At 35.6% G+C, this 26,034-nt stretch overlaps 1 protein-coding gene across 1 annotated transcript; it reads right to left on the minus strand.

Annotated features, from left to right (window-relative positions):
* Window positions 1-12,951: 12,951 nt before the first annotated feature.
* TAT (tyrosine aminotransferase) lies at window positions 12,952-25,323 on the minus strand. The gene is made up of 12 exons (XM_051974677.1): window positions 25,269-25,323; window positions 24,344-24,590; window positions 24,012-24,116; window positions 22,276-22,343; window positions 19,832-19,990; window positions 18,576-18,714; window positions 17,930-17,982; window positions 17,295-17,447; window positions 16,361-16,489; window positions 15,878-15,961; window positions 14,672-14,770; window positions 12,952-14,140 (listed from the first exon to the last, which is right to left on the minus strand). Exons 2-12 carry the CDS (start codon window positions 24,576-24,578, stop codon window positions 14,000-14,002), a joined length of 1,365 nt encoding a protein of 454 aa, XP_051830637.1. The 5' UTR covers window positions 24,579-24,590; window positions 25,269-25,323; the 3' UTR covers window positions 12,952-13,999.
* Window positions 25,324-26,034: the final 711 nt, after the last annotated feature.

A 26,034-nucleotide genomic window follows, 5' to 3' on the forward strand; every position in this document is an offset into this window, starting at 1 on the left:
ATACTGAGATGTTGCCTTGAAAATACTAACAAAGGCAGTCTTGCAAAAGCCTGGGTTCTCATCAAAGTTATCTTTTAGAATTTTTTTTTAATTTTAATTTTTTTTGATGAGGAAATTGGAGCTAAGTGAGTTGCCTAGGTCAAGTATCTGAGGCTAAATGTGAACTCAGGTCCTCTTGACTTTAGGGCTGGTATTCTATCCACTATGCCATTTAGCTGCCATCCTTTATAGGTACCTTAAGGCAGTCTGGACACATCATATTGCCTTGGTAATAAGAGGGTCTGGCAAACTAAGTTCCCAGGATAAATGTTTTAGCACTTCCTGAAAAAGGGAGAGAATAAGCTGATTTCAGGATTCACATTACAGGAACACCATATATATTTGTGGGACAATGAGCTCCAGTCTTATAGGAGTATTGTATTATATATGTAGATGTTACTATTCCATCTTAAATGATTTTCTGTGTCTATTAGCTGATTTTCTATGGGAAACATACAGGTTGGGGCTTATGAGTCATAGTGTTAGAACTGTGGAACCACAAGATTACTCTTACAACTCTGAGAATAGCTAATTAGTATATATGCATTTATTAAACATTTACCTCATGCTTAGAACTTTGCTAAGTATTAGGAATACAAATACAAGCAAAAAAAAAAAAAAAAAAAGGCAATCCTGGGCCTTTAGGAGTTTACATTCTAATGAAGGAAGACAACATCTAGATGGGGAGCTGAAAAGTGTGGAGTGTGATATGGGGAATGAGATGCCCAGGTTGAGGCAAAATGGCTAAATCTGAAGAATGAGAGATGGCTGGTCTGAAGCTCTTCTTAGAAACAGAAGTTCCAGGAGGAACTCAGCAGTGGAAAAATGGCCTTCAACATGTCAGTGAGAATGAATGCAAATTGGAGGAGAAATCCAAAAGAGGTGCTACATTTAAAATAGATACAAAATGATCATGGCGGGGTGGTACTAACAACTGATGCAATTAGCCAAATTCTAGAGCTTCCAGGTTAAGCAAAAACTATTATAAGCAGCCAGGAAAAAATAATTCAAATATCATGAAGCCATAGTCAGGATCACATAAGATTTAGCTGACTCCACATTAAAGGGTTTGGAATTTGATATTCCAGAAAGTAAAGGAGATAAAATTATAATTAAGAGTTATCCATCCAACAAAATTGAGTATGCAAGAAATGGATTCAAATTTATAAGAATAAGATCCATTCTTCAGTAGACAAATAAAAAAGATATGAATGGGTAATTTTCTAAGGAAGAAATTCAAGCTATCAATAGACATATAAAAATACTCCAAATCACTAACAACTGGAAAAATTAAAATTAAAACAACTCTGAGGTTCCAGCTCTCATTCATCAGATTGACAAAACTGACCCAAAAAAAGGAAATCAATACATTAATGTATTATTGATGGCATTGTAAATTGGTCCAGCTATTCGATCAAGCAATTTGAAATTATGCCTTGCAAATTTCTGAATTGCATGTGACATTTTCAAAGCATATATACCAAGGACAGATGTTACAGAAATATTCCCCAATTAGAGAACACACTCGTCCTCCACAAGGTTCCTAGGAATAGTGATGTCACATTTTAAAAGCATATAGCATTTGGTGACTGGGATTCTTTTTCCTCCTTTATGGGGTCTTCAACAAGTTCACCTTAGATGAAACAGGGCTATGTGCTTGCTCTCATGTTTTTTTAAGCATGATGTTGTTGGATGTCTCCAAAAAGGATGAAAATTCAGGTACCCCACTGATAATAAATTATTTAACTTGAAAAAAGACTAAGAATCAAGACTAAAGTAGAAGATTTGATGTTTGAATTTTTGTCTTCAGATGATTGTGCACTCAATACAGCCTCCAAAGTTGAGATGGCAGAGTATGAATGAACTCTATGCTACTGGTGCTAATTTTGAAACATGTTCTTCATCAGCCAGCACTGCACCATCCCTATGTGGGACCATTAGTTACAATAAATGGTGATTGTTGGAAATAAGTCCACTTATCTTGACAGTATACTTTCCAGTAATGTACACATGGCCAATGAAACTGATGTATGCATTACCACAGCTAGCTCATCATTTGGGAGATCCTAAAAGAAAGTGGGGGAGGAAAGAGGTATTAGCCCACCTACCAGATTAAAGGTTTACAGGGTCGTTATGCTGATCTCATTGATATGTGCTTGTGAGACCTATGCAATCTACCAGTATCTTGCCAGAAAAACTAATTATTTCCACTTGAATCATCTTAGGCAGATTTTGAAGATCTTTCTGAAAATCACCTAACAAGGGAAAGTACACTGAGGTCCTTTCTCTAGCTGAATTGTCAATCATTTAAACTCTACTTCAGAGAGTGCAACTCTAATGATCTGGCCATGTTATTTAAATTCCAAATGTACTTTGTCTAAAAACCTATTTTATGGAGAACTTTTATAAGGCAAGTGCTCATATGGAGGTCAGGAGAATAGATATAAAGGATGCTCTCAAGATCCCTCTATAGAACTTTGGAATCCTTTGGGAGATATGGGAGACACTGGCACAGGACTGCCTAGCATCTTATGCCCACCTCACAGAAGACAAAGCAGAATGGCAGTAGTTCAAAAGAACTGCAAGTTTAGAAACATCGCCACTCTAAATATTCACTATTTGAAGACTATTTGAGCCTAACCTAGAATAGAACTTTCCAAATCTTAGTCATAGAAAGACCCATTGTACCTTGACCCCAACATAGAAATGTCATTTTGTTCTTTTTGAACATGAAGGGCACAATCAATCATCTTCTGTAATTATATTGATTGAGGTGGAAATGGAGACTAAGTTGTCAGGAATATTTTTCTTTCTTGTATTTCAGTGAGTACTTATTAGCATATTCTTTTTAGCTCCCCAGCTTCAGTACCAGCCTGAAAAAATAGATGGTGTTCTAAAAGCATAGTGAGCCCCTACTCCCTAGAGCTCTATATATTACAACACAATAGGCTACATATTAACTAAATAACATAGGACAATACTCTAAAGTCCTTGTTCATACTTGGATGAGAAATCCTCATCAGTCATTCTTTAATTATTAATTCCAAAAGAAAGCCCTGAACTAATTTTTTTTTTTCACTCATCAGGTACGTGGACTTTCCTGAAGCCAATCCCCTACTTATTTGATCCTCTACAACTTACCTGCTGGCAAGCTCTCTGGGTACTCCATAAGCTACTTAAACTTCCTCTTTTTATACCTGGCTGGAATCCTCCTAGTTCATCAGCCTTGTACCTAACAGCTTTTCTAGTGAAAAACTATTTAAGTTTTTCAGTAGTAGGTGAGATGTTTTCAGTCTTTTTCAGTTGTATCTGATTTTATGTGATTCTATTTAGGGTTTTCTTGGCAAAGATATTGGCAGTGGTTTGCCATTTCCTTCTCCAGCTCATTTATAGTTGAGGTAATTGAGGCAAACAACAGACTTTCCCAGGCTCATACAGTTAATAAGTGTCTAAAGCTGCATTTGAATTCACAAAGTTGATTCTTCCTGACTCCAGGCCCAGTACTGTATTCATTGAGCCACTTAGTTGACCACAGATGAGAACTGTCTAAATTTAATTTTGTAACTTATCGTATTTATCTTTAATTAGAATTTTTCATTAAAACAAACATGCTAAAGAAGGGAAAGGGACCTGTATGTGCCAACATGTTTGTGGCAGCCCTGTTTGTAGTGGCTAGAAGCTGGAAAATGAATGGATGCCCATCAATTGGAAAATGGTTGAGTAAATTGTGGTATATGAACGTTACAGAATATTATTGTTCTGTAAGAGATGACCAGCAGGATGAATACAGAGAGGACAGGAGAGACCTACATGAACTGATGCTAAGTGAAATGAGCAGAACCAGGAAATCATTATATACCTCAACAATGCTACTGTTTGAGGATGTATTCTGATGGAAGTGGATCTCTTCGATAAAGAGAGCTAATTCAGTTTCAATTGATCAGGGATGGACAGAAGCAGCTACACTCAAAGAAAGAACACTGGGAAATGAATGTAAACTGCTTGCATTTTTGTCTTTCTTCCCAGGTTATTTTTACCTTCTGAATCCAATTCTCCCTGTGCAACAAGAGAACTGTTTGATTCTGCACACATATATTGTATCTAGGATATACTGTAACCTATTTAACATATAAAGGACTGCTTGCCATCTGGGGGAAGGGGTGGAAGGAGCGAGGGGAAAAATCGGAACAGAAGTGAGGGATAATGTTGTAAAAAATTACCCTGGCATGGGTTCTGTCAATAAAAAGTTATTAAAAAAAGAAGAAGAAGAAGAAGAAGAAGAAGAATCAATCAAGGAAAACCAAAAAAATGAAAGACTGGAAAAAAATGTCAAATATTTACTTGGAAAAACAACAGACCTGGAACATAGATCTAGGAGAGATAACCTGAGGATCATTGGACTACCCAAAAATTATGATGAAAAAAAGGGCCTAGATACTATTTTACAGGAAATCATCAGAGAGAACTGCTCAGAAGTAATAGAACCAGAAGGTAAAATAGGCATTGAAAGAATTCATCAAACACCTTCTGAAAAAGACCCTAAAATAAAGACTCCAAGAAATATTGTGGCCAAATTTTAGAATTCATATTCCTCATACTATCCAGCATTCCTTGATTATTCACCATATTTTTTTCCTCTATGGTTTTCCAATCATCCTGATTACATGATGTATTGTTTTCCTGAGACAGTTTTTAATGATTGCAATCAAGTTCTATATTTTTGGAATATGGAAATGGAAATGGGGATTAACAGTCTGTAGTCAGGACCCCTATAGTCTGGAGATGGAAGTACAGATTTCTAATAAAGTATCAAACTTTAAGTAGCTACTATGAAATGAGCTAAGATATTAGACTGAGGGAAAGGGGAATGCCTCTAAGATTCTTCATTTATTTCTTTGGGGAAATAAGAGAGAGAGAATTTTAAAATAGCTAGAAAGATATTAATTGTACATGGTTGGGTCATAGTCAAGTGTGTACTGGACTCAGCTCAAACTAAGAGCCCATGTAAGGTTAGCTCTTGGGAAAATCCAAGAATGTGCTTGTAATAGTCTGAGCTCAAATTGGCTTTGAGAACTAATTATTAAATTTTCAAATGGGAACATTTATACTTTGGAAATCAGAAAATGTTGCAATTAGGGCTTGGTTTACTGTTTTGTTCATTGTCTGGACTCTATAAAATGATGAAGAAAATATTAATTATACAGATTAAACTTAAAAGAGTGTCTCACTATAATTTTTTTGAGTCAATTGTTGTACATTTACTAGCATTCCATGGTTAAGTCTTTATAAATAAAAATGACAAAATAACCTAAATTACCTTGTGGATTTAGTAACAATCCCAATTAAACTACCAAAGTATTACTTTATAAAACTAGAAAAAAATAACAAAATTTATTAGGGGAATTGGTTTACATTTTTCTTTTTCTATTATAGCTCTTCCTGATTTAGAGATCCCTACCATATTCATGGTCATAAAAGGAGTTTGGTAAGACTCTTTTTTTACTTATTTTTCCAAATGATTTATATGGAATTAGAATTAATGTTACTTTGAATGTTTGGTAAAATTGTGAACCCATCTGGCCCAGGGTTTTTTTTTTTTTTTTTTTTTTTTTTAGGGAGTTTATTAATGGTTTGTTCTATTTCTTTTTCTAAGATGGAGTATTTAGGCATTTCCTGATTTTAATAATTTATTTTTTTGTAAATATTCCTTGATTTTGCTTACATTGTCAGATTTACATAATTGGGCAAAATATTTCCTAATGATTGCTTTAATTTCTTCTTTGTTGGTGGTGATTCCACATTTTTAATTTTTGATTTTAGATATTTGGTTTTCTTGTTCTAAAAAATTCAAATTAACCAATGGCCTATCTATCTTATTGATTTTTTCATAAAACCAGCTCTTAGTTATATTTATTAGTTCAAAAGATTTTTTGTTGTTGTTTCTTTGTTTTTTACTGTCAATCTTACTAATTTCATTTTTGATTTTGAACATTTTTGGTGCTCAGCTAAAGATTTTAAATTTGTTATTTTTCTAGTTTTTTTTTTTTATAAATATTCTCAATTCATGGATCTCTTCTTTTTCTTCTTCTTTTGAAGTAAAAATTTAGAAAAACTAAATTACTCCTAAGTACTGTTTTGCTGTATCCCATAAATTTTGGTATGTTGTCTCAGTGGTGTCATCCCCTCTAATAAAATTATTGATTGTTTCTATGATTTGTTCTTTGACCCATTTATTCTTTAGGATTAGATTATTTAATTTCCAATTAATTTTAAATCTGTTTTTCCATTGCCCTTTATTGAATGTAATTTTTATTGCATTATGATTTTAAAATAATACATTTAATATTTCTATCTTTTTGCATTTGATTTTGAGGTTTTTATGTCTGAATACATGGTCATTTTTTTGTGTAGGTGCCATGTACTGCTGAGAAAAATGGTATATTCCTTTCTGTTCACTTTCCGTTCTCCACAAAGGTCTATCATTTCTAACATTTCTAATATTCTATTTACTTCCTTAGTTTCTTTCCTGTTTCTTTTTGTAATGCCGGAGAAACTGAGGCAGGAGAGAGATTAGAGAGTTTTAATATTTTTATTAATGGGAGAATAAGATTGACTGGACAAGACTCTCATCTCAGATTATCCAGTCGGACAGAGATAAAGATATACTGGGACCAAGGAATCCATGTTGGTCCCAGGTCTGGAGGAGACTGTCATCTCAAAGAATCCAGTGTCCAGCATACAGCCAGCTGCCAGCCACCATCCTCCAGCAATGAATGGAGGAACCCCAACTTCTTAAATACCTTTTTGGAGACAAAGAAGAGAAAGGGAGGGAAAGTTTTTATCAGGGAAGGGAAGCCATAAAACCCTAAAAAATCCGGAGACAAAGGAGTAAAGATATCGTGGGTTATCTTGGAATATTTTAAGGGATATTGTAAATCCATAAAAGAGTCAGGAGATCAACTCTTTTATCTTGCTAATTTATAACCCGAGAGTGAATAATCCTTAGTTTTACTGGGTCAGAGACAGAACAGTTAAGGAAACTGGGACAAGGGAAACTTGTACAGGGAAACTGAGTCAGGACAGTTAAAGAGAACTGTGGCATAACATTCCACACTCTTTCTCCTAAATATTCAAATCTTTGAATCTTAGCACCTTCCTCTAGGTATCCGGGAGGTCTTTGACCCACCCTATGTAAAGCAAACGAGCAAAAATAAAACTAGAAAAAATGCCACTCATGTGGCAAGAGCAAGTCTCTCCCTGATAACCCCAGAGTTAACAGCTGTACAAAGGCTCCCTTGTTGCAAGCATGTCAGGTCCTCTATAGTTTTGGAGCACCATCTCAGCCAGAGAATCCAGTTTGAGATGGACAGTTAGGTCTGTGGTCATTTGTGCACTTAACTCAGTCTCTACTTACAGAGCAGCAGGACCAAAGGCTCAAGACCATTCAGAGGGGCAGATCTCTCCAGGGGAGAAGGGTGAGGCTGTAGTAGCTCCACCTGTCTCCACCCAGAGAAACAGGGCTGCTATTAGAATACAGATTTCTGAGCAGATTATGCACAGTTAGACCATCAAGGCAGGCAAACTCCAAACTTTTTAGGTGCCTCATGCCAAACTTCAAGGTCCTTTGAAATGCTGAAATACTTAATGAACTGGGGTTACAGGACTGGAAAAACAGATCAGAGAGACTGCCAGTGTCAGGACAGGTGTCTGATTTCTAAAACTTTTCTAAAAATAATAATCCCCAAAACTGAGTCTGCCAGGGCAATTTTAACAAAATAAGGGATTCTAAAACTAAAGCATCCAAATTCAATCTGAACTAGTGAGAAAGGGGGTGGGACAGAAATGCCTAAGGCAAAGTGAATAGGAGCTAGGGGTTCCCATTCTTTCAGGTATTTTGAAAAAAATATACCAGGTTCCCCAATGTTCTATCTCTACCTCCCCCCCACCCTTTTTTTTTCTCACGGAAAGGAATTATCAAATGACCATTCCCCATATAAATCTCAAGAGTGAATCAAAATCCCTACATAACAGACTAGTACAGTAGCATTTCCTAAAAAGCCCTCAAACATAACAGCAATAATTACACAGTTTTAACAAATCCCATCCCAAATCTTAAACACACAGTAATAGATGATCCAGGCAAGGTTTAACAGTCAGTCATCAACCATTCCCAAAGTCCCTCATATCAGTCCAAAGTACACTCGATGCAGGGTCCAGTCCATGGTCTCCTTTTAAAACTGCTGCTTCTGGCTATGAAGTGAGAGGAGTCTCTTATTCCATGCAGAGTGAGTGTATCATGCTGACAATCAAAGCTGATCAAAGCTGATCCCGGTTCCAGAAGCAAGCCAATATCTGTAATTTGACCAAAATCTAGAACAAAAACATAAATCTAACACATAAAAATTAGATCAGTCTCAGATAGAAAGACTCAGTTCACCAAACTGTTGCAAAACATGAGGAGGCCAAAATGGATTGGCCAGCAGTTTTCTGTGTGAAGAGACGAGTTTGCTTTACAGGCCAAGCAAACGGGTGCAATCCCACAGACCCCTGTTAATTGTCCACTTATCATGTAGAAACCTTAAAGAAACAAAACACAAATATCCAGTAACAGACAGATGACCAGGCAAAATAGTTGCTCAAGCATTTAGGATACAATGATTACATATAGCCAGACTGAAAATAGCAAGGCATGACATAATTGAATTGCATTAACAGTTCTATTGACCATTGTTCTGATCAGAGAGATCAGTTACAGAAGGAAAAATGCAAGAACATAACTATAACATAACATAAGCAGTTGAATTTTAATTGCTTATCAACATTAATACTTTCTTTTTCTTATGTTATTTCAAACCACTTAAGGGTCTTATTTTATACACGGATATCTAACTAGTAACAGGTAGATAATAAAGCCAAATAGTTCTCTATTTAATTGGTTAGAATATAGAAATCTATTCTAAATAGCTCAAATCTTATATCTGCATCTTATTATAGTAGCTCAAATGTGCTCTGGTAGTAGCCTATGAGATAAAGATTTAATAATCTTTATTGGTTATACTGATTGTCTACCATGATTATAGAAATTTAGAATAGAAGAATAGTATCATAGCCATAGAAAGGAATAATGCTTCCTTAATTTCATGTCAATCCTAGGCAAGAGTCACATAGGTAGCTATTGTATTGAGTTAGGCTTAAATACTTTCCATTCAAAAGGAAATGTCATAATCATACTGGGGAAACTGAGTCAGGAGAACTCTATCTAAGGCCATGCTAAGAGTCATTCTCCCAGTCTTTCTCATGAAAAGTCTATCTACAATTCATAGACATCAATCACTAAGGTTTCTGATATCATGGATCATTGACTCAATACATTTCTTGCCGATCATACCTGGAATCAAACTCAGTTATAGTCCCATAAGGTCTTAAATATCAAGTTCCAAAAATCATACTTTTGGGTGGATTCAGTTATTACAGTTATTACAGATTATATATTGTTGAAAAGAAGAAGTGACGATAGATTCATATTGAAAACAGTAAGAGATTCATTAAAAAAATCGCATCTTATCTTGCCCTGATTAGAAACATTTGCTATGAGAGGAAGAAACAGAAAATTAAAATGGGAATTTCTACATTAAAATAAACTCAAATTGAACCATTCTTCTTGTTAATCTGGATTTTGATAAATATTTTAATTCTTGGTTTTGTAATTCCCCTGTGTAAATTGGAGGAAGATTGCTAAGTTAGAGCTTTTTTTTTTTTTTTTTTTAAACATAAGGTTTAATTCCTACATATAAGACAGGTGCCTACTTGGTTTTATATATTTAGCTGCTTATAGTCATTATGAGATTTAGGCATAGGCCTTTAGGACTAGTATTGTTGTGTAATATTCATGGCCCTGTTTCTTTCATTAACACATTCACAGGTTATGTTTATCGGGTTTCAGGAAGTCTTCATGGATCCTAAAGGAAAAGATATAACATGAGATTGTCATTTTAAATCTTTCACCATAAAGTAGCTGGCCTTATCCTTTGAAATGCTAGAAGAAAATGAACATTGATTAATAGTAATCTTAATATTATCATTTGAGATGATAAACCCAAACTTTATTTGAATGAAATTTTGTCCTGAACTAAATTACGTGGTCTCATTTATAGTGATCTATTTGGATAATTGTGTTAAATCAGAACTTAATGCAAAATATATTTGTTATTGTGCATTAAGACAATATACTAGAAAATGCATGAATAAAGAAAACCTGAGTTTAAATACAGTCTCAGAAATTTATTATTTGTGTGACCTTTAGCAAATTTCTTAACTTCTGTTTATCTCAGTTTCCTTTTAGGTAAAAAAGTGATGGTACTTACCTCAACAAGTTAGTGTGAGAGTTAAATGACATAATAATTGTGAAGTGTTTAATATAATGTCTGACACACATTCACTATGTGAATGTTAATTATTATCATTATTGCTATAGTTATTACTGTTATCATTTAATGTCATTATTCCATGCTGGATTACTTTATACTGAGTTTTAAATGTGAAGAGTATAGAAAGCCAAAAGTGAAAAGGTGAATTATTTTCTATATAAAATTGATGTCATCTCTCTGATAATAAGTTTTAAATACATGATATTGTATATGCAATTATTGTGTTCCAAAATTTTTTCTTATATTGTGAAATTTTGGAAACCATTGTATCTGAAAAGGTCTGAAATTAGAAAAATAATTGCTCTTTTAATCTGAATGCTATAGATTGTGAATTTTAAAATTGGTAAATATTTAATGGGATACATTTGCTTTTAAAATGGATAATAGTAATTATAATAATGTAAATATTAGGTGAAAAGTAGCTGGATCCCTTAAGTTATCTGTGAGATAACTTAGAACTTTCTACTTGGGCAAGATCATAAGATCTTATCAGCCTTGCTGACCATATTTGGTAAATTCAAAAGCACTGAAGTTTGAGATACTAGAACCTCTCTCAGTCAAAGTGAGAAAATTTATATGTTTATTTATTGTAAGGAGTGGGCTTCATCTAAGATTATTTTGTTATCACCTATGAAAATTACTAAAGTGTATCTTAATAATTAGTATATATCAAAATTACAGTTTTGAACTAATTCAGTAACAATAAACTTAAGAGTCAAATATTTTATTTTGCCTTAGGAGTTAAAGTTGATACAATTTTTCTAGGGATTTTAAGTTAACTGATTCTTAATTTATAAATGAAGGATAAATGAATTGTCTTTATATTTGCTCATTATTTATTATTAGGGAAACACGAGAAAACTAAAATAATATTTTAGCCCAAAGCTGTGAATAGTAAAATTTTTTATTTGAGGTAACATCTTATAGGATCATAATTTAATATTATTTAAAATTTTGATCTCAGTTATGATTGTTTGGATTGTCATTAAGCTAACAGTCCTCCATTCAGGGGAAATGCCATGTGCTACCTAAAGGGAATGTAGTCTGAGAATTACTATGGGTAGATGTCTATATCTAGGAAAGTTGAAAGGATGATACTATGTAGGTGAAGAATCCTTTTCAGTTTCCCTATTGCACTATTTCCTTTCTGAAAGAAAATTTTCCCAATTGCTTAATTCTAAGTCTTCTTTTAATACCTTATGAATAATGTAGAACTGTGCTGTATGATTGTCTGTTAACATGACTCTTGCCTGGAATCATACAGAACCAAAGGAGTTTATTATGTCTGTTATGGCTTGTGTTGGATCAATTCTGTGCCCTTGAGGGAAGAATCTTGATATTATCATAGCCATGTCCATCCTTTTTTCCTTTCATTGCAAAATTTCTATAGTCAAGTCAGATGAATTGTGGAAGTTTGTCATTGTAATACTAAATCTATTAAGAAATTAATTCTAAAATATCTGAGTTACTGTAGTAAGATACAAATATGAAAGACTTTACTATTATTAACCCATATTTGTCGTCAACTACATATTCTATGTAACTAGGTAAATGAGTTCTTAGGCTTACCACTCCCTTGCTTTCATCCCATCTCCCTTATCTTTTTTCTCATTCCCATATGCCTTATGATATATCAATAAGGGAAACATGTACCTTTTTGGAAATTTACTTCTACTTCAATTGTAAACAGTAATAGTAAATTATCTCTGAGATCACACCAGCCCATCCTCTTCTGAAGATGTGTACTTAATCAGAATTGTCTTGCTCTTATTATAAAAAAAGTTCTTTAAAAATTGTTCTTAGTTTGAATCCCATGTCAGTTGCTCATGGCCATCCTATCATGTGTTTCATGCTTATTTTTTTTTTTAATAAACCCCTTTTAAATTCCTCTACCTGAGTTTTGTATCTTTAATCAGGGCAAAGGCCTGAATAAAGCTTTTCTTCTAACGGAGGAATAAGTGAAGCGTTGTGCCATGGTCAACACTGTCACAACGAATTACTTGCCCTCATCAAAGAAAGGTGAGTGTGATTAAAATGTCTTAACCCCCAAATTACTTAGAAGCTCCTAGGTAGATAGTTTAGATGGAATTTGAACCTAAATCCTTTGAATCCAAATCTAGTGCCCAGTACTCTATAGTGCACCTCATCGCCTAATTAATTCTTTCCTCAAAGACTCTAGATTAGGAGTCTCTTGCTTGATAAACTCATTTAGCACCATGAGGGCTATTAAAGTTATCTGAGCTATGCAAAATCTAGGAGTAATGCAAAATAATACTATAAGAACAGTATAACTCATATTTTGGCAACATTTCATATAAGATCTAATTTGTCTTAAGATTATAAAAGAATCAATTGTATTACAAAACTGAAGGTTCCTTAAGGTTTCCTGACTATCTGTAAAAGTAAGTAGTGTCCTCACTAGCCCCCTGGAGAGTAGAGAATATCTTTGTCTCCTCAGCAAAGGAGAATAATCACACCACAGGGCTGCAGACTTTGTAAAATTTATTTAAAAAAAAAACAATAATTTATGCCCTTTGCAAAACAAAGGGTTTGGTCAATATAAATGTTCTTTAGATAATATATTAAAAGATAATATAATATATAATATAATAAATCAATATTAGAGTTACACCAAAAATGATTCCATGGCAGATCAGGGTATTCCTGTTCCTTTCATCATAATGACACAATAAATCCTCAAAAGATACTTTCTGGCATAACCCCACTTTAAGAAAATCTAATATACAAAAATATAGCCACAAAATAGATAAATTATAGTTATTATTTGCATTACAAAAGGACTCTTCATGCTATAAAAATGATTTCTGTCAGGGTTCCTTTAAAAAGCCAACTCCCCAAATGCTTTGAAAATACAATTGCCAAAAATTTGATTCAAACTCAATTTTTTTTTCAGTAACATCTATTACATAATGCGAAATATACTTAGGGTTAGAAAGGTGATAACTGAATTTGGCTCCAGAACTAATTTGGCTATGTAGGATCCACTGAATGAGAAAATATCAAAGACACAAATTCCTTGAATCTGCTGTTTCCATCCTTTTTTCCCATTAGATTGAAAGCTCCTCAGGGCACGAATTTTCTTTTGCTTCTTTTTGTATCCCCAAAGCTAAGCATAGTACCTAGTACATGGTGCTTAATGAATGTATATTTACTGGTTCTTGATTGTTCTTCTTTAACTCACTTTTTATGTGGTACTTTCTTATTAAATCAGAGATCATATTAACAACTAGGTTAGATTTTTACTAATGTGTTACACAGACAAAAAGAGAAGGAAATTTTAATGGTGGGGAGAGACTAAAAACTAGGGGAGTGAATCATGTTACTACAACTTTAGGAGAATTTATGGAGACAGAGTGTGTTCAGTTGGGTCTAGAAAACAACAAGAGTTGGGGTGGAAGTGAGTTGTTTTTGTGGCCCCTCTCCCACTTGTCGGCATCCAATTCAATGGGCAATAGAAGCGCACTGCCTAGCCTGGTCCCAGAAGAAAAACACTATGGGGAAAGGAAGATGACTTATTTGTCACACTCTTCCTGAGCTCCTTCAACACTCTGGTAGTGCTTCTCACAGAACTCCTGGATCCTGCTGCAAGCCTCCAACATCATCACCTCAGGGACTGTGATAACCACTCGGAAAAAATTGGGGTATTCAAAGCACTGTCAAAAAAAAAAAAAAAAAAGAAAGAAAAGAAAAGCTGATGTTAACTTTAGAAAATCTGGGCCTAAGATAGCTAGTCTCCTAAATTACAAAAGACATTGGCTTAATTTTAGGTGTTTTTTATAAAAGGTTAATTCATTGAAAAGTCAATTGGAAAGTTTGGATGTTAACCTAAAGAAAGAAACATGACTTCCTTTCACTCCCACAGCAAAGAATCTTTAATCAACCAACAAGCACTGATTAAGCACTTACTGTGTGCAAGACACTATGTTAAGGATTGAAAATACAGATCAAGACAAAAAGTCTCTGCCCTTGAGAAACTCATATCATGTTTAAAAGGTTAAATTCAGACCCAGTCTTTAGGTCCATATAGGTTGAAAAGGGGTAAGGAAAGATCCTTTGAGATCCTGAGAGATGTACTTTTTGAATACACCCAAAGACAGAGTTTAGGGAGTTACATTAGGAAAGTGCTGGGCCCATTGAGACCTTTCAGTAACATGAGGCTATTCTGACAGAGACAAGACACTCACCTTTCCTGGAAGACAGACGACAGACTGCTCTGCAATTAGCCTCTCACTGAATTCAACATCGTTTTCAAATTCTGGGAAATGTTCCATCTCAATTCCAACCTATGTAAAGGAAGAGATATAAATGAAAGATCTTTCCCAGTTACAAGGAACAGTAAGGAGTACTAGCTCAGCCCCCAGAAAATGTCCAATAATAGCAAATATTTATATAGTACTTTAAGGTTCAACAAAGGAGTCTAGGAAGGTAACTCTAGTCCCAAAGCCCATTGGCAAGGGACTTTCTCCTTTTTGGATACTTTGTATGGGAGTGGGGCGAGAGTTGGTGAGAATTTTAATTCTCAACCAGTCTTAGCTTTGGGGACTTTTCAAATAGCACTTCCCTTTGGTGACTCTTCAAATGGAAGTTCCCCTATAGGGCTAACTTCCCCTTTCTCAGGTAATGGCATTCTTCTCCACCAGGAAGGAAAGTTCTATACCATGGGCTTTGGGGAGGGAATTAAACAATTATGTGATCATTTTATCTTCATAACAATGCTTGTGCTATTATTTTCATTCCTATTTTAGGAGTGAAGAAATTGAGGTAGGCAGAGGTTAAGTAACATGTAAAAGGGTTGGGCATTGGGGAGGACTCTTAACAGAAATTCTGAAGTTGTATTGAGGGAACATTAAGACTGATGCATTCTTTTTTTTTTTTGCTGAGGCAACTGGGGGTAAGTGACTTGCCCAGGGTCACACAGGTAGGAAGTATTAAGTGTTTGAGGATAGATTTGAACTCAGTCCTCCTGACTTCAGTGCTGGTGCTCTACCCACTGTGCCACCTAGTTGCCCCTGATGCATTCTTTTAGTGATGGAAGGTAGTTCTAAGAGCTGTCACAAGAATATATTATAACAGTGGAAAGATCAAAAGTACTCTGCATTAATGAAGAATTCAGTTTTACCCACTAATTCGTGACTAGCAGAAATGAAATAACTTCAGTCACTGACATAATAGTCCTTTGTTTTCAAGTCTTGAATAAATCAAATTTCACTTTGGGATGCACAAAAAATAAAAGAAGTCTGCTCTCTGGGAACAGCTCTAATCACAGATTTGTCCTCTCCCGCCTAAGAATTGAAGCCATTCAAAGAGGCAGTATTTCTAATCTACCTGGCTGCCTCTTTGACCTAGGATACACCATAGATTGATCCAGTGTTTGGTGGAGACATGCTTACCATGAGGTACATGGCCCCAGAAGGCTGGACAGGCCGGAGTCCAGGAATAGCAGCCAAGGCCCCATAACAAAGGTCAGCATTTGACTAGAAGAGGCAAGACAGAGGCCAAAGATCACCATTTGAGGGGAAAGTAAAATCATGCCATTCCAGTGAGCATTATTTTGAGACTCTAAACCCCACATTTGCTTGCTTATGAACAGAGTCAACAGGGCAAAGATTATATCCATTCCATCTTTAACTGGAACGAATGGCATTGCCAAGGGCCCAGAAAATTATTCACACTGCTGTATCCTTCTTGACCAAGATTGATTAGGGAAAGGTAGGAGCACATATCCCAGACTGCAGGCTTGACCCTCCCAGAATTAATTACATTGATTACTGGTGAACCACAAATAAAATGATGATTTCCAGGGTTCCAAATCAATTTTTCCTTATGGATATCTCCCTTTCCCCAAAGATAGGAGACTTCTGGATCACCCTTACCTTAAGGAAGCTTAGGGTATTGTGGTAGAATTCTTGAGGTGTTCTTCTCATAATGCTTTTCAGCGCTCCTTGGACAATGGTACAGGGTCCCAGGATCCTCTGAGTCAGCTTTACCAGCCCATCTCGAATCTTAAATATTCCAAGAAGTCCAATCAGTACCTCCAAAATCACTCCTATCTAGGTAGTTTATATGTTTTCAAGTCTTTGACTTTCCTTCTTCCATTTTAAAAATGGTTCTCAGGACATTCATATCTTCATTCCTCTCTAGAGGCCATTTCTGATTCTCTAGAATTTACCACCACACCCCTGATCAGCTACCTTTTCCTTCTCCCTACCCCTATCAGCTTCCTTTTTCTGTGTTGTCTTCTCCCATTAGACTATAAGCTGTTTGAGGAAAGGGACTGCTTTCCTGCTTATACTTGGATTTCCAACACTTAGCACAGAGACAGGAATATTACTATACAATAGATGCTTCTTGACTTGACTAGATCCTGAAGTGGGAGAGGAATAAGACCTTTTCATTATTCTAAGCAAGGGGAAATTGAGTTTGGGATAGGAAATGGGAATGACAATTACTTTTCTTTATTCAGTATCTTCCTCAGATACCCTGAACCTCAGTATTACAGAATAATAGGATCATAGATTAAGAGTTAGTAGATCATTTCCATAAAAGAAATTGAGACCTAGTGAGGTTAAGTAAAGTCACATAGATCATAAATGGTTAGTTGGGGAACCCAACAATGACCCTGACTCCAAATCTGGTACACTTTCCACTGTATGTATTCTTGTTACCAGTACCAAAAAAATTGGTTCAAAAAACCATAATTGTATCTCTCCGTAATTATTTGGGCAAGACAATGGACATAATGTATGTATTTGCATGTTGAAAGAAGGCATATAATTTCCACTGTATAAGAAATTCTACTGTCCTTACCTCATTACCAAATATGTCTCTTCTGTCATGGATTAGAATCCAGCCCATTCTCCAGCCTGGTACCAACCAACGCTTAGCTAGCCCCCCACAAGATAAGATGGGAACATTGGTGCTGAGAGTGGCCAAAGGTTCATATTTACAATCCGAAAACACCTGAAGAGGAAGAAGGTTCATGATATTTCCTATTTGTTCCCCTGGGAATCTCTTTCCCTTTCTATAGCCAAGATGGACCTCCAGATTTTTGTTATCCTCTTGATCCTTCCACCCATATTCAAAAGCTAAGGAATGACTGGGATCTCAAGGAGATTGGGAACTGATATTTATTTTAAGTAGGATTAGACTCTGCTAGGAATAGTTCAAAGATGGCTGCCCTAGATAGCTGGAAGGAGACTTGTAAAGAAAGCCCAATAATACAGAAAAGATTTCATAGTGAATCTGTCTGAGAGGAATGAATATTAGAAAGGCATACTGTTGTGGTAGAAAATTTGTTAAAAGGAGTACCAAAATATTAGAGAGTATAACATGCAAAAAAAAAAATTATTCAGGGTTGACTTTATTTTTTGTTTTCATAAAAGAGTGATCTAAAAGTGGTGATTTACAACAGTAAAACCCTAGAGTTTTTGCCCAGTGCTCACCATGTCTCCATAGATTTCATCAGCCAAAATGGGAACACATTGTCTTGCAGCCACTAAAGAAAGAGAAACATGCTCAATCACTCATCTGCACTAGGGTCCCTCAGGATTCAAATATTCAACCAGTCCTGCATTATATTACATTTTCTCTACATCGCCTTGTCATTTTTCTCAAGCCATTGCATATATGTATGTATCATTTTCCATAAAGATATTATAAGCACCTTAATGTGTTTGAATATATCATCTAGTTCTTTTAAAAATTTTTCATCTAGTGCAGGCATTCATTCTAACAATTTTTTAAAATCAATTAACTAAAGTTATTTATTTCAGAAAATAAGAAAGGAGGAATAAATCCCCTCATCTTGCTTCTTCCCTCTGTGTGTACATATGCATGTATGTGTGTATATATATGTATATATGTATACATATATATATATATACACATGTGTACATGTATGTGTTATATAGACAAATATGTGTGTATCCATCTAGGTTCCTCTCATTTTCCTCTATCAACTTTCCAACTCCATTTGCCTCCATCCAGTTCCAGATAATAATCTTGTCCCTTGCTTTCCAGCCCAGACAGAAAATTCTCTACTTTATTCCATATACAGGACCTGAGCCCAGATCAAAAAATTCATCTTACCAGCCAGGATCTTCTGGAGATGACGTTTGCTGAATACTGAACCACAGGGGTTTGATGGATTGTTGACAATAAGACAAGCTGTCTTCTCATCAATCAATGATTCCAAATGCTTCAAGTCAATTTCCCAAGACTTTTCCGGCTAAAAAGTAAAGAAAGATTGTAATAAAAGCTGAGAATCCCTTGCAGGCTTGTCTGTTTTTAATTTTGTCTTTGTATTCCTAGAATAATATCTTGCATATGGCAGGTTCTTAATAAGTACTTTTTGTAATAAATTTAATTGGAACTTTTGCATAATAATTATTTAATCAATATTGAACTTAAAGGATAAAATATATTTATAGCTTTGGCTATCCACATCAGGGCCTTTCACCTTTGAAACATGTGAACAAACATACTCATATCTGAACTGATATGTCTGGACTGTGAATATAGGCATACTTTGTGAAAGGACAGAGATGGTGGAGCAGAGTTAGAAGAATCAAGTTTGAATTCTCAATTTATTAGCTGTGTGGTCTACATGAAAGAACTGGACAATGTAATTTCTAATGTCTCTTTCCTCCATAAAATCCTATGAAATTCTAGAAGTTTAAGGGAAGACAGAATCAGTCATCAATCATTTTTTGTACCAGACCCTATAAGGGAATGAGGATATAAAGCAATGAGGATAATAAAGAAAAAAGTTAAAAACAAGTCCCCACCCCCCAATGATTCATATTCTAATGGAGAAGAAAATGGCAGAAACAATTATGAACATATAAAATGTATATAATGTGAATGGAAGGTAACCCCAAAGGGAGGCCACTGAAGGAAACAGAATTGGAATGATGAAAAGGGTAAAAAAGGAAGGATAGTTAGAGTTGAAAATCAGAGGGAAGGAAGAAAAGCCTCAAGCAGTCTAAGGTGTCAGAATAAAATTCTAAAGGTCTTGAAAGAAATTAAGCTAACCAAGAGTAGAGAAAAGTTGATATTAGCTACTAGAAAATAACAGATCCCTAAATTCTCCACGTCTCCTAGAACAAAGGGATTCCATTTAGGAATCAATCAACACATACTTAGTAAGTGTATGGAGCTTTAAGTGCTTTATATATAAAGCTCTAATATATGTCATAAACAATGATACATAAAATAGACAATCAAATATAAGAAGTCAGAATGGACTGGCTCTGTGACAGGGTACCTATCACCAACTCTATTCCTAAGATAAAGGAAACTTTCTAAAGCATCTCCTTTCCAAGGATTCCCCAAAAATCACTCACCAACAAGTTGTAAAATTTGATCTCAATCCCCATGGATTCAGCCAGAGTCTTATAGAGAGAGAAGCCAGGTCTGGGTATCAGGATATTCTGTCCTGGGTTGGCCAACACGGTCAAGGCAAGTTCAATGGCCTGGCTACAGCCACTTGTGAGAATGACATCCTGCATAGAACACAAGGAGTTAATTAAGATGATGCTTGCTGGATAACAAATCTGAGAACAGACTGAGGAATTCAATAGTTAATTTATCAAAAAGGAGAGAATTGGGAATAAGGAGATTTATTTTTGAATTCTAGGCAACGGTAGGCCAACTCAAATTTGTGTGGCACTTTAACATTTGAAAAGTATATTCTTCACAGCAATCTTTGAGGTGTTATTAACTGCGATTTGTAGTTAAGGAAACTGAGCCTTAGAGAGATTAAATTGTTTAGCCTCAATCACCTGCAAGCTGGGATTCAAATATAGGTCTTTGGCTCCAAGTCTTTCCTTTAAACCACATTGCCTCTCATTAAAACAGTACTGAGCTAATATCAGAAGATTAATAGGTTTTATGACTGTATATATTTATATGTGGTACATATATACATTATTTAATCATGTATACATGCAAACATGAACATGTGTGTTTATGTATTTTGTGTGTATGTGTGTGTGTGTGTGTGTGTGTGTGTGTGTGTGTATGTGTGTGTTTAACTTTATTTGAATGGTGGTTATGCCTCAGCTAGCCACCATGTAAATGCAACCCTGTTGTTGGGGTTGGGAAAAATTCTCAGCTGATAGCGTCCTTGGACTTTCTCCCTGGCTTATTTGTTCCTGGTTAGAGATATGATACAGAAGGCGGACAGAGGCCTTCTCTCTTATGAAATATCAACCAAAAACATCAGATGGTTAGTGGGGGAAGCAGTTAGTCCCAATTTTGGCATAGTCACCAATTCAATATCTAATTGCAATCAAGAGATCTTAACTATTTAACTGCATTAAAATTCAGTTTTCTCTAACTTTGTCAATTGCTGAGACTAGACAATTATAAACACTAATAATAATTATAAATCAAGATGTCAAGAACTTGTAATTCATCAGTTTAAGAATTTTCTTCACCAAAATAGATCATAAACTGTCTATAATTTATAGTCTTTGGCCTATCCATCTAGTTTACAATCTATATAAGTCTTAGATTTGGGACTCTGATGATTTCCTTGCAGTCAAGCAACCCATGTCAGAAGCAGGATCTGAATTCAAAGCTAGCATGGTTAACTACTAGCCTTGATGATTAAGATATAAGATGTCTAACCATCTAACCTTGGTGGTTAGACAATATCTTGCCATTTTAGTTGACCAATTTTTTTTCAAAGTACGTTTACACATTCCCAAGCACTGGGTGGCCTCCATTCATTAAAAGAGTCAAAATGGGATAATGGGAAGAGCACTAAATTTATATTGAAAAGGTAAGGGTTAGAGTTCCAACTCCACCTCTTAGCAGCTCCAAGATCCTGGGCAAATTACTTCACCTTCCATAGCCTGACTATGAAATGGAGATAAAGAATCTTACTCTACCTTTCTTTCTTACAGAATTGTGAAGAATGTGCTTAGAAATGCAAATCACTTGTTGTGACCAGCACACCACAAATGGGCTAATGACCACTGAAAATAAGGAGATGGGGTTATCATATGAAGCATTGTTCTGTGACCAACCCTGGTTCCTCTTTTCTATGATCTGAAGCATGTTGTTATTTTCTGGAGATTCAATCCTGTGTAAAGTTCACAATGCCCCAGTAAATGTAGCAGGACCTTATGTTTTCTCATGATTTCAAGCTTAAATTCACTCCTGATTTATCTTAGGGGGAAGGGAACATAACCAGTTTCTAAAGTCTCTAGCTTCCTGGGAGTTCTCTACCATCACTAATCTGATTAAAAAGAATCCAGGGCAACTTTGAGCTAATTGAAGGCCCACATTAATTTACTAATAGCATGCAACTCTTTGTCACCCCATTTAGGATTTACTTGGCAAAGATACTGGAGTGATTTGCCATTTCTTTCTCCAGCTCATTTAACAGATGAGGAAATTGAGGAAAACAATAGGTTAAGTGTCACACAGTTATTAAGTATCTGAGACTCCAGGCCACCTAGTTGCCTATGGTAAAGGTACCTAAGGAGAATAAAATATATCCTATAGCTGGCAAACTCCTACTACTTCCTACTGCTAGTACCTTATATATATATATATATATATATAACATAGTACCTACCTCTCAGGGTTTTTGTGAGGATCAAATAAAATAATATATCTAGTTAACTCTAAAGTGCTGGCTATTAAAATCCCTTACAGATACTTAAGGACAAGGACAGTCAGTCTTCTCTTTATATGTGAAGTCATTTATTTGACTTTTGTGATCTAGAGGTAGAGATGGCAAAGTTTGCCCTAACTTTGCAAAACGGCCTTTTGTTACCTTGGCTTCCAGGGGGGCCTCTGGACAGTTGTAATAGGAAGCGATTTCCTCCCGACTAGACAGATAGCCTGGAAATAAAAGGAGAGATCAGTGAGGAGGAGTAGGATTTCCTTCTTGAACCTGCCAACAACCTTAGGTATTCAAAAATATGGTTTAAATGATTCAAATCCCTCCTCAGATACTTGCTTGGCTTGGACTCTTAAGCCAATCACTTAAATTCTCTGTGCCTTAATTTCCCCATCTGTAAAGTAAGGATAAATGATAGCCCAGAGTATATACTGTCTAAACAAGCCTGCTTAGATGCCAGACAATGTAACTGGGGAATAAGATTTAGCAATAAATCATCACCATCATCATCATCATCATCATCAGAAGAAGAAGACTTCATTTCTCCTAGGTCTCACTGTCTTCTCAGTACCATACTTTTCTGCAAGGACCAGAACTAGCATGGTGGCCACTGGGATTTGGTCTCAGTACCAATTTCTACTAGGTACTCTGGAAACTTCCAATTTTGATGCTACAGTTAAGCTTTCTTCATTCTAAATTTCTTCTTCAGCATGCTAAAACCTTTTTTCCTGAATATAACAACATCTTTCAGGGCTGGATGCTCTTTCTTATCCCTTGGCACAGACCCAAGAAGAGGAGTTGACTTACTGCTGGTTCCTCAGTTTCTCTTTCAGACCTTCCCTAAGCCACCATCACTCAGCAACTCCCTCTCTTTATTTCAAGTTAAGCTCATCTTCCCAGCATCCTTATTGGTATCATGGGTGGTCTTCCAGATTATTCTCCTTCCTATACAATAAAAAACTGTCCCTCTTATACAATAAAATCATCCCTACAGGCTCCTCCACCTGAACTCCTAATCCCTTCTAACTCCTTGACTTTCCTTGTTATTCAGCTTCTCCAAATCTCAGGACACCCATTTCTAGCCAACCCTAACCATTCAGAGAAGTGGTTAAGGAATCTAAAAACTATCTTTCCCTCCTTCAATGCATTTGCCCAGGCACTAAAACACCTAGTTAAGGCTCTGTCTACGACCACAATTAAGTAAGAACCTTAAGACAAGAAGTGTAGGGAGAATACAATGTTATTTTCATGGGGTCAGACAGTTCTGTTCCCCAAGTTTGGGGTGAGTGTGGGAGAGAAAGGAAGAGAGGGAGGAAATTAGCAAGGAAGTAGTCCCAACCAAAGAAACCTCAGAATTAGTAACAATGTGACAAGAAACTTCAGTGAAAATGTAACACAGCATTCGATGATATGCTATATGGAACCTGAAAGAAGTATCAAATGTTTCTGAAAGATGGGTCTAGAATATCAAATTTACATTTATGATTTATATATTACTATATATTATGAATTCCCCTAAGCAGGAGTTCTTAACCTGGAAGCTCACAAACTTGGTTTTTAAAAAATATTTTAAGAACTATGTTTTATAAAATTGGTCTCTTTTGTAATGTTATGTACTTTATTTTACTTATTTATATATTATATGAATTTAGGAACATTATCCTGAGGAAGGGCCCATAGACTTTACCAGCCTGCCAAAGGGGGTCATGACACAAAGTTTAGAACTCCTTCTCAAAAAACTTCTCCCCTGATTTCACTTTAGCCTCTGAACACCAAGACAGAAACAGATATCAGAATGAAGTCTTGAAAAATTACAAAGATTAAAAAAAAAAAAAAAAGCCTTGGGAAACACTATCTTTAATGATATTAATAAAGTGGAAGAAACTTACCAATTGATGGAGCATAACCATTATACTTTCCTGAATCTAAGGCATCCTTCATGGCCTGAGTAACTTCAGAATCAGTAGGGAGGTTTCCAAATACAGTTGGGTCTCCTTTTTAGAGGAAGAAGGAAAGAAATCACAATAAGATGAATAATGTTCCATAATCAGTGAACAAAATAGAAACAAGAACTTCTCCCTCTATGTCACTCCACCCACCAAGAGACCTGAACCTTCATCTCCATTTTTATTCATCCATCCTTCCCCATGATCAAAGAAATAAATTTAATCAATAGGAAATTGAGTTCCTCTTCCATTTTAAGTGACGTTCTAATACTTACCTATTGACAAAGAGATCATTGTTTTATTAGGATTCGGCTCCACTTTCATGCTATCTACAATGGCTCTGATGGGATTGAACGTTTTCTTGGACATATCAGAGGCTCTCACTGCCCATCTAGCCTTCCTGCCTTTCATTTTTCCCAAGACTGCATTTCTTTCATTCATGTTTGCGTGGACATCCAGGACAGAGGAAAGATCACGATTGCCATTCATCTGGATCACATAAGAGTCCATTGCTAAAGATGCCTTTGGAAAGAGAAAAAAAAAATTCCATGAATATTAAAATACAGGAAAGTCCCTTCACTTTGCAATTGCACACTGATAGATCCCAGCCAAATTTCTGAACTCATTATTTTGTCCTCAACCTGCTTTTGGTTCTCACTGAAGATAGTTTCCACATGATTAAGAAAGCTGCAAAACATCTCAGGTGAGGAGATCCATGGTATTCTTTTAAAAAAGTATTTCCAAAGGCAGAAAATATTCGGAAATGAATGCCTACTGTCAACAAATCAGTCTCAGCTGGGGCAAGAAACTCATTCTACAGTGTTAGAGATAAGGCACTCCTTTGATCATTCATTTAAGTAGCAGGGAAACTTCCCCCCTACTTCCCCACAACTTCTGCTTCTGGTTGACCTCTTGGTGAATTGGAACCAAAACAAATAATTACAGGACTTCAAGCTCCTTGTATATGCTCCATCCCCTAAATGTGCTTCCAAACCAAGGGATATTCTCCCTAAAGATGATAGACTGGCTCTTCTCACCTATATAGCCAAGTCAAGGATGTGCTATAAGAATATGCTGTTAGATATCATGAGTTATTAAGAATCAGACATTTGCTGCTGTGGAAAAAGAAACAATATAAAAGAGACTGAAGAAGCATTCCCTAAATTGTAAACAATGCCAAAAAATCCCCGAAGATTTTACCTGTTAATAAAGGAAACTGAAGCCCTAAATTGATGGAAAGGATGTGAAAATTTGTCTTTCTCTCTTGCAAGTTGCAGTGATAAACTCAGAAGCAAATCCTGATTGCTAAAATAGTCCTTAGAAATGGGTGTTGGCCTTGAAAACCTTTCATCATTGGTTGAGGGTGAGGTTGTCATAATACTCCTCCTCCAGTTCTCAGTCAGGGATTTGTTGTCATATCCAACAAATGAAATCCTCTAAGTTAACTCTTTATTGGGAGATAGAAGGGGTGAGGAGAGGAACAGGGGATAGTTAAGAGTTCCTAGATTTGAATATTTATTGAGCAACTGAGACACGGGAGGGGGGAACTTAAGGTAAATCCTTTCTACTCCTTGAGAGACAGGTATCTTTTTTTTTTTTTTTAATTTTTTTCTTCTCGATCCAATACTCAAATTATTCTCCTAGAGTAACTGTTGTTATTTGTTGAACTGAGATATCTGGTATGACCCAGAGAAATGTCCACAAAGGTCATTCCCTAGAGAACTGAAGTTTTTTCCAAGTACCTGAAAATGACCAGGTACCTATGGGTTAAAAGGGAAAGCTTGCTTGTCTCCTCATAGAGATTCCATTTTTCTGTTTATTTTTTGAGAGATACAGCAATGTTTGCCTATTGACTGACATTTAAATGAGTTACTATTATTTGATTTATAAAATGCTGAAGAGTTTGGGAAACTCTTGTTGATTTAGAGCCATATACTCTATAGACTAGATTCTATTCTTTTTTGGT

Source organism: Antechinus flavipes, chromosome 2 (genome assembly GCF_016432865.1).
Source record: "Antechinus flavipes isolate AdamAnt ecotype Samford, QLD, Australia chromosome 2, AdamAnt_v2, whole genome shotgun sequence".
NCBI lineage: Eukaryota > Metazoa > Chordata > Mammalia > Dasyuromorphia > Dasyuridae > Antechinus > Antechinus flavipes.

Excerpts from the sequence above, each read along its gene's own strand:
- TAT (XM_051974677.1), bottom strand. The coding sequence starts at position 24,578 with ATGGACTCTTATGTGATCCAGATGAATGGCAATCGTGATCTTTCCTCT. Across the intron at positions 19,991-22,275 it reads AGGCCCCCCTGGAAGCCAAG|GATGTCATTCTCACAAGTGG; the intron begins GTAACAAAAGGC and ends TGTTCTATGCAG. Across the intron at positions 15,962-16,360 it reads ATACCCTAAGCTTCCTTAAG|TCAAATGCTGACCTTTGTTA; the intron begins GTAAGGGTGATC and ends TGCCTCTTCTAG.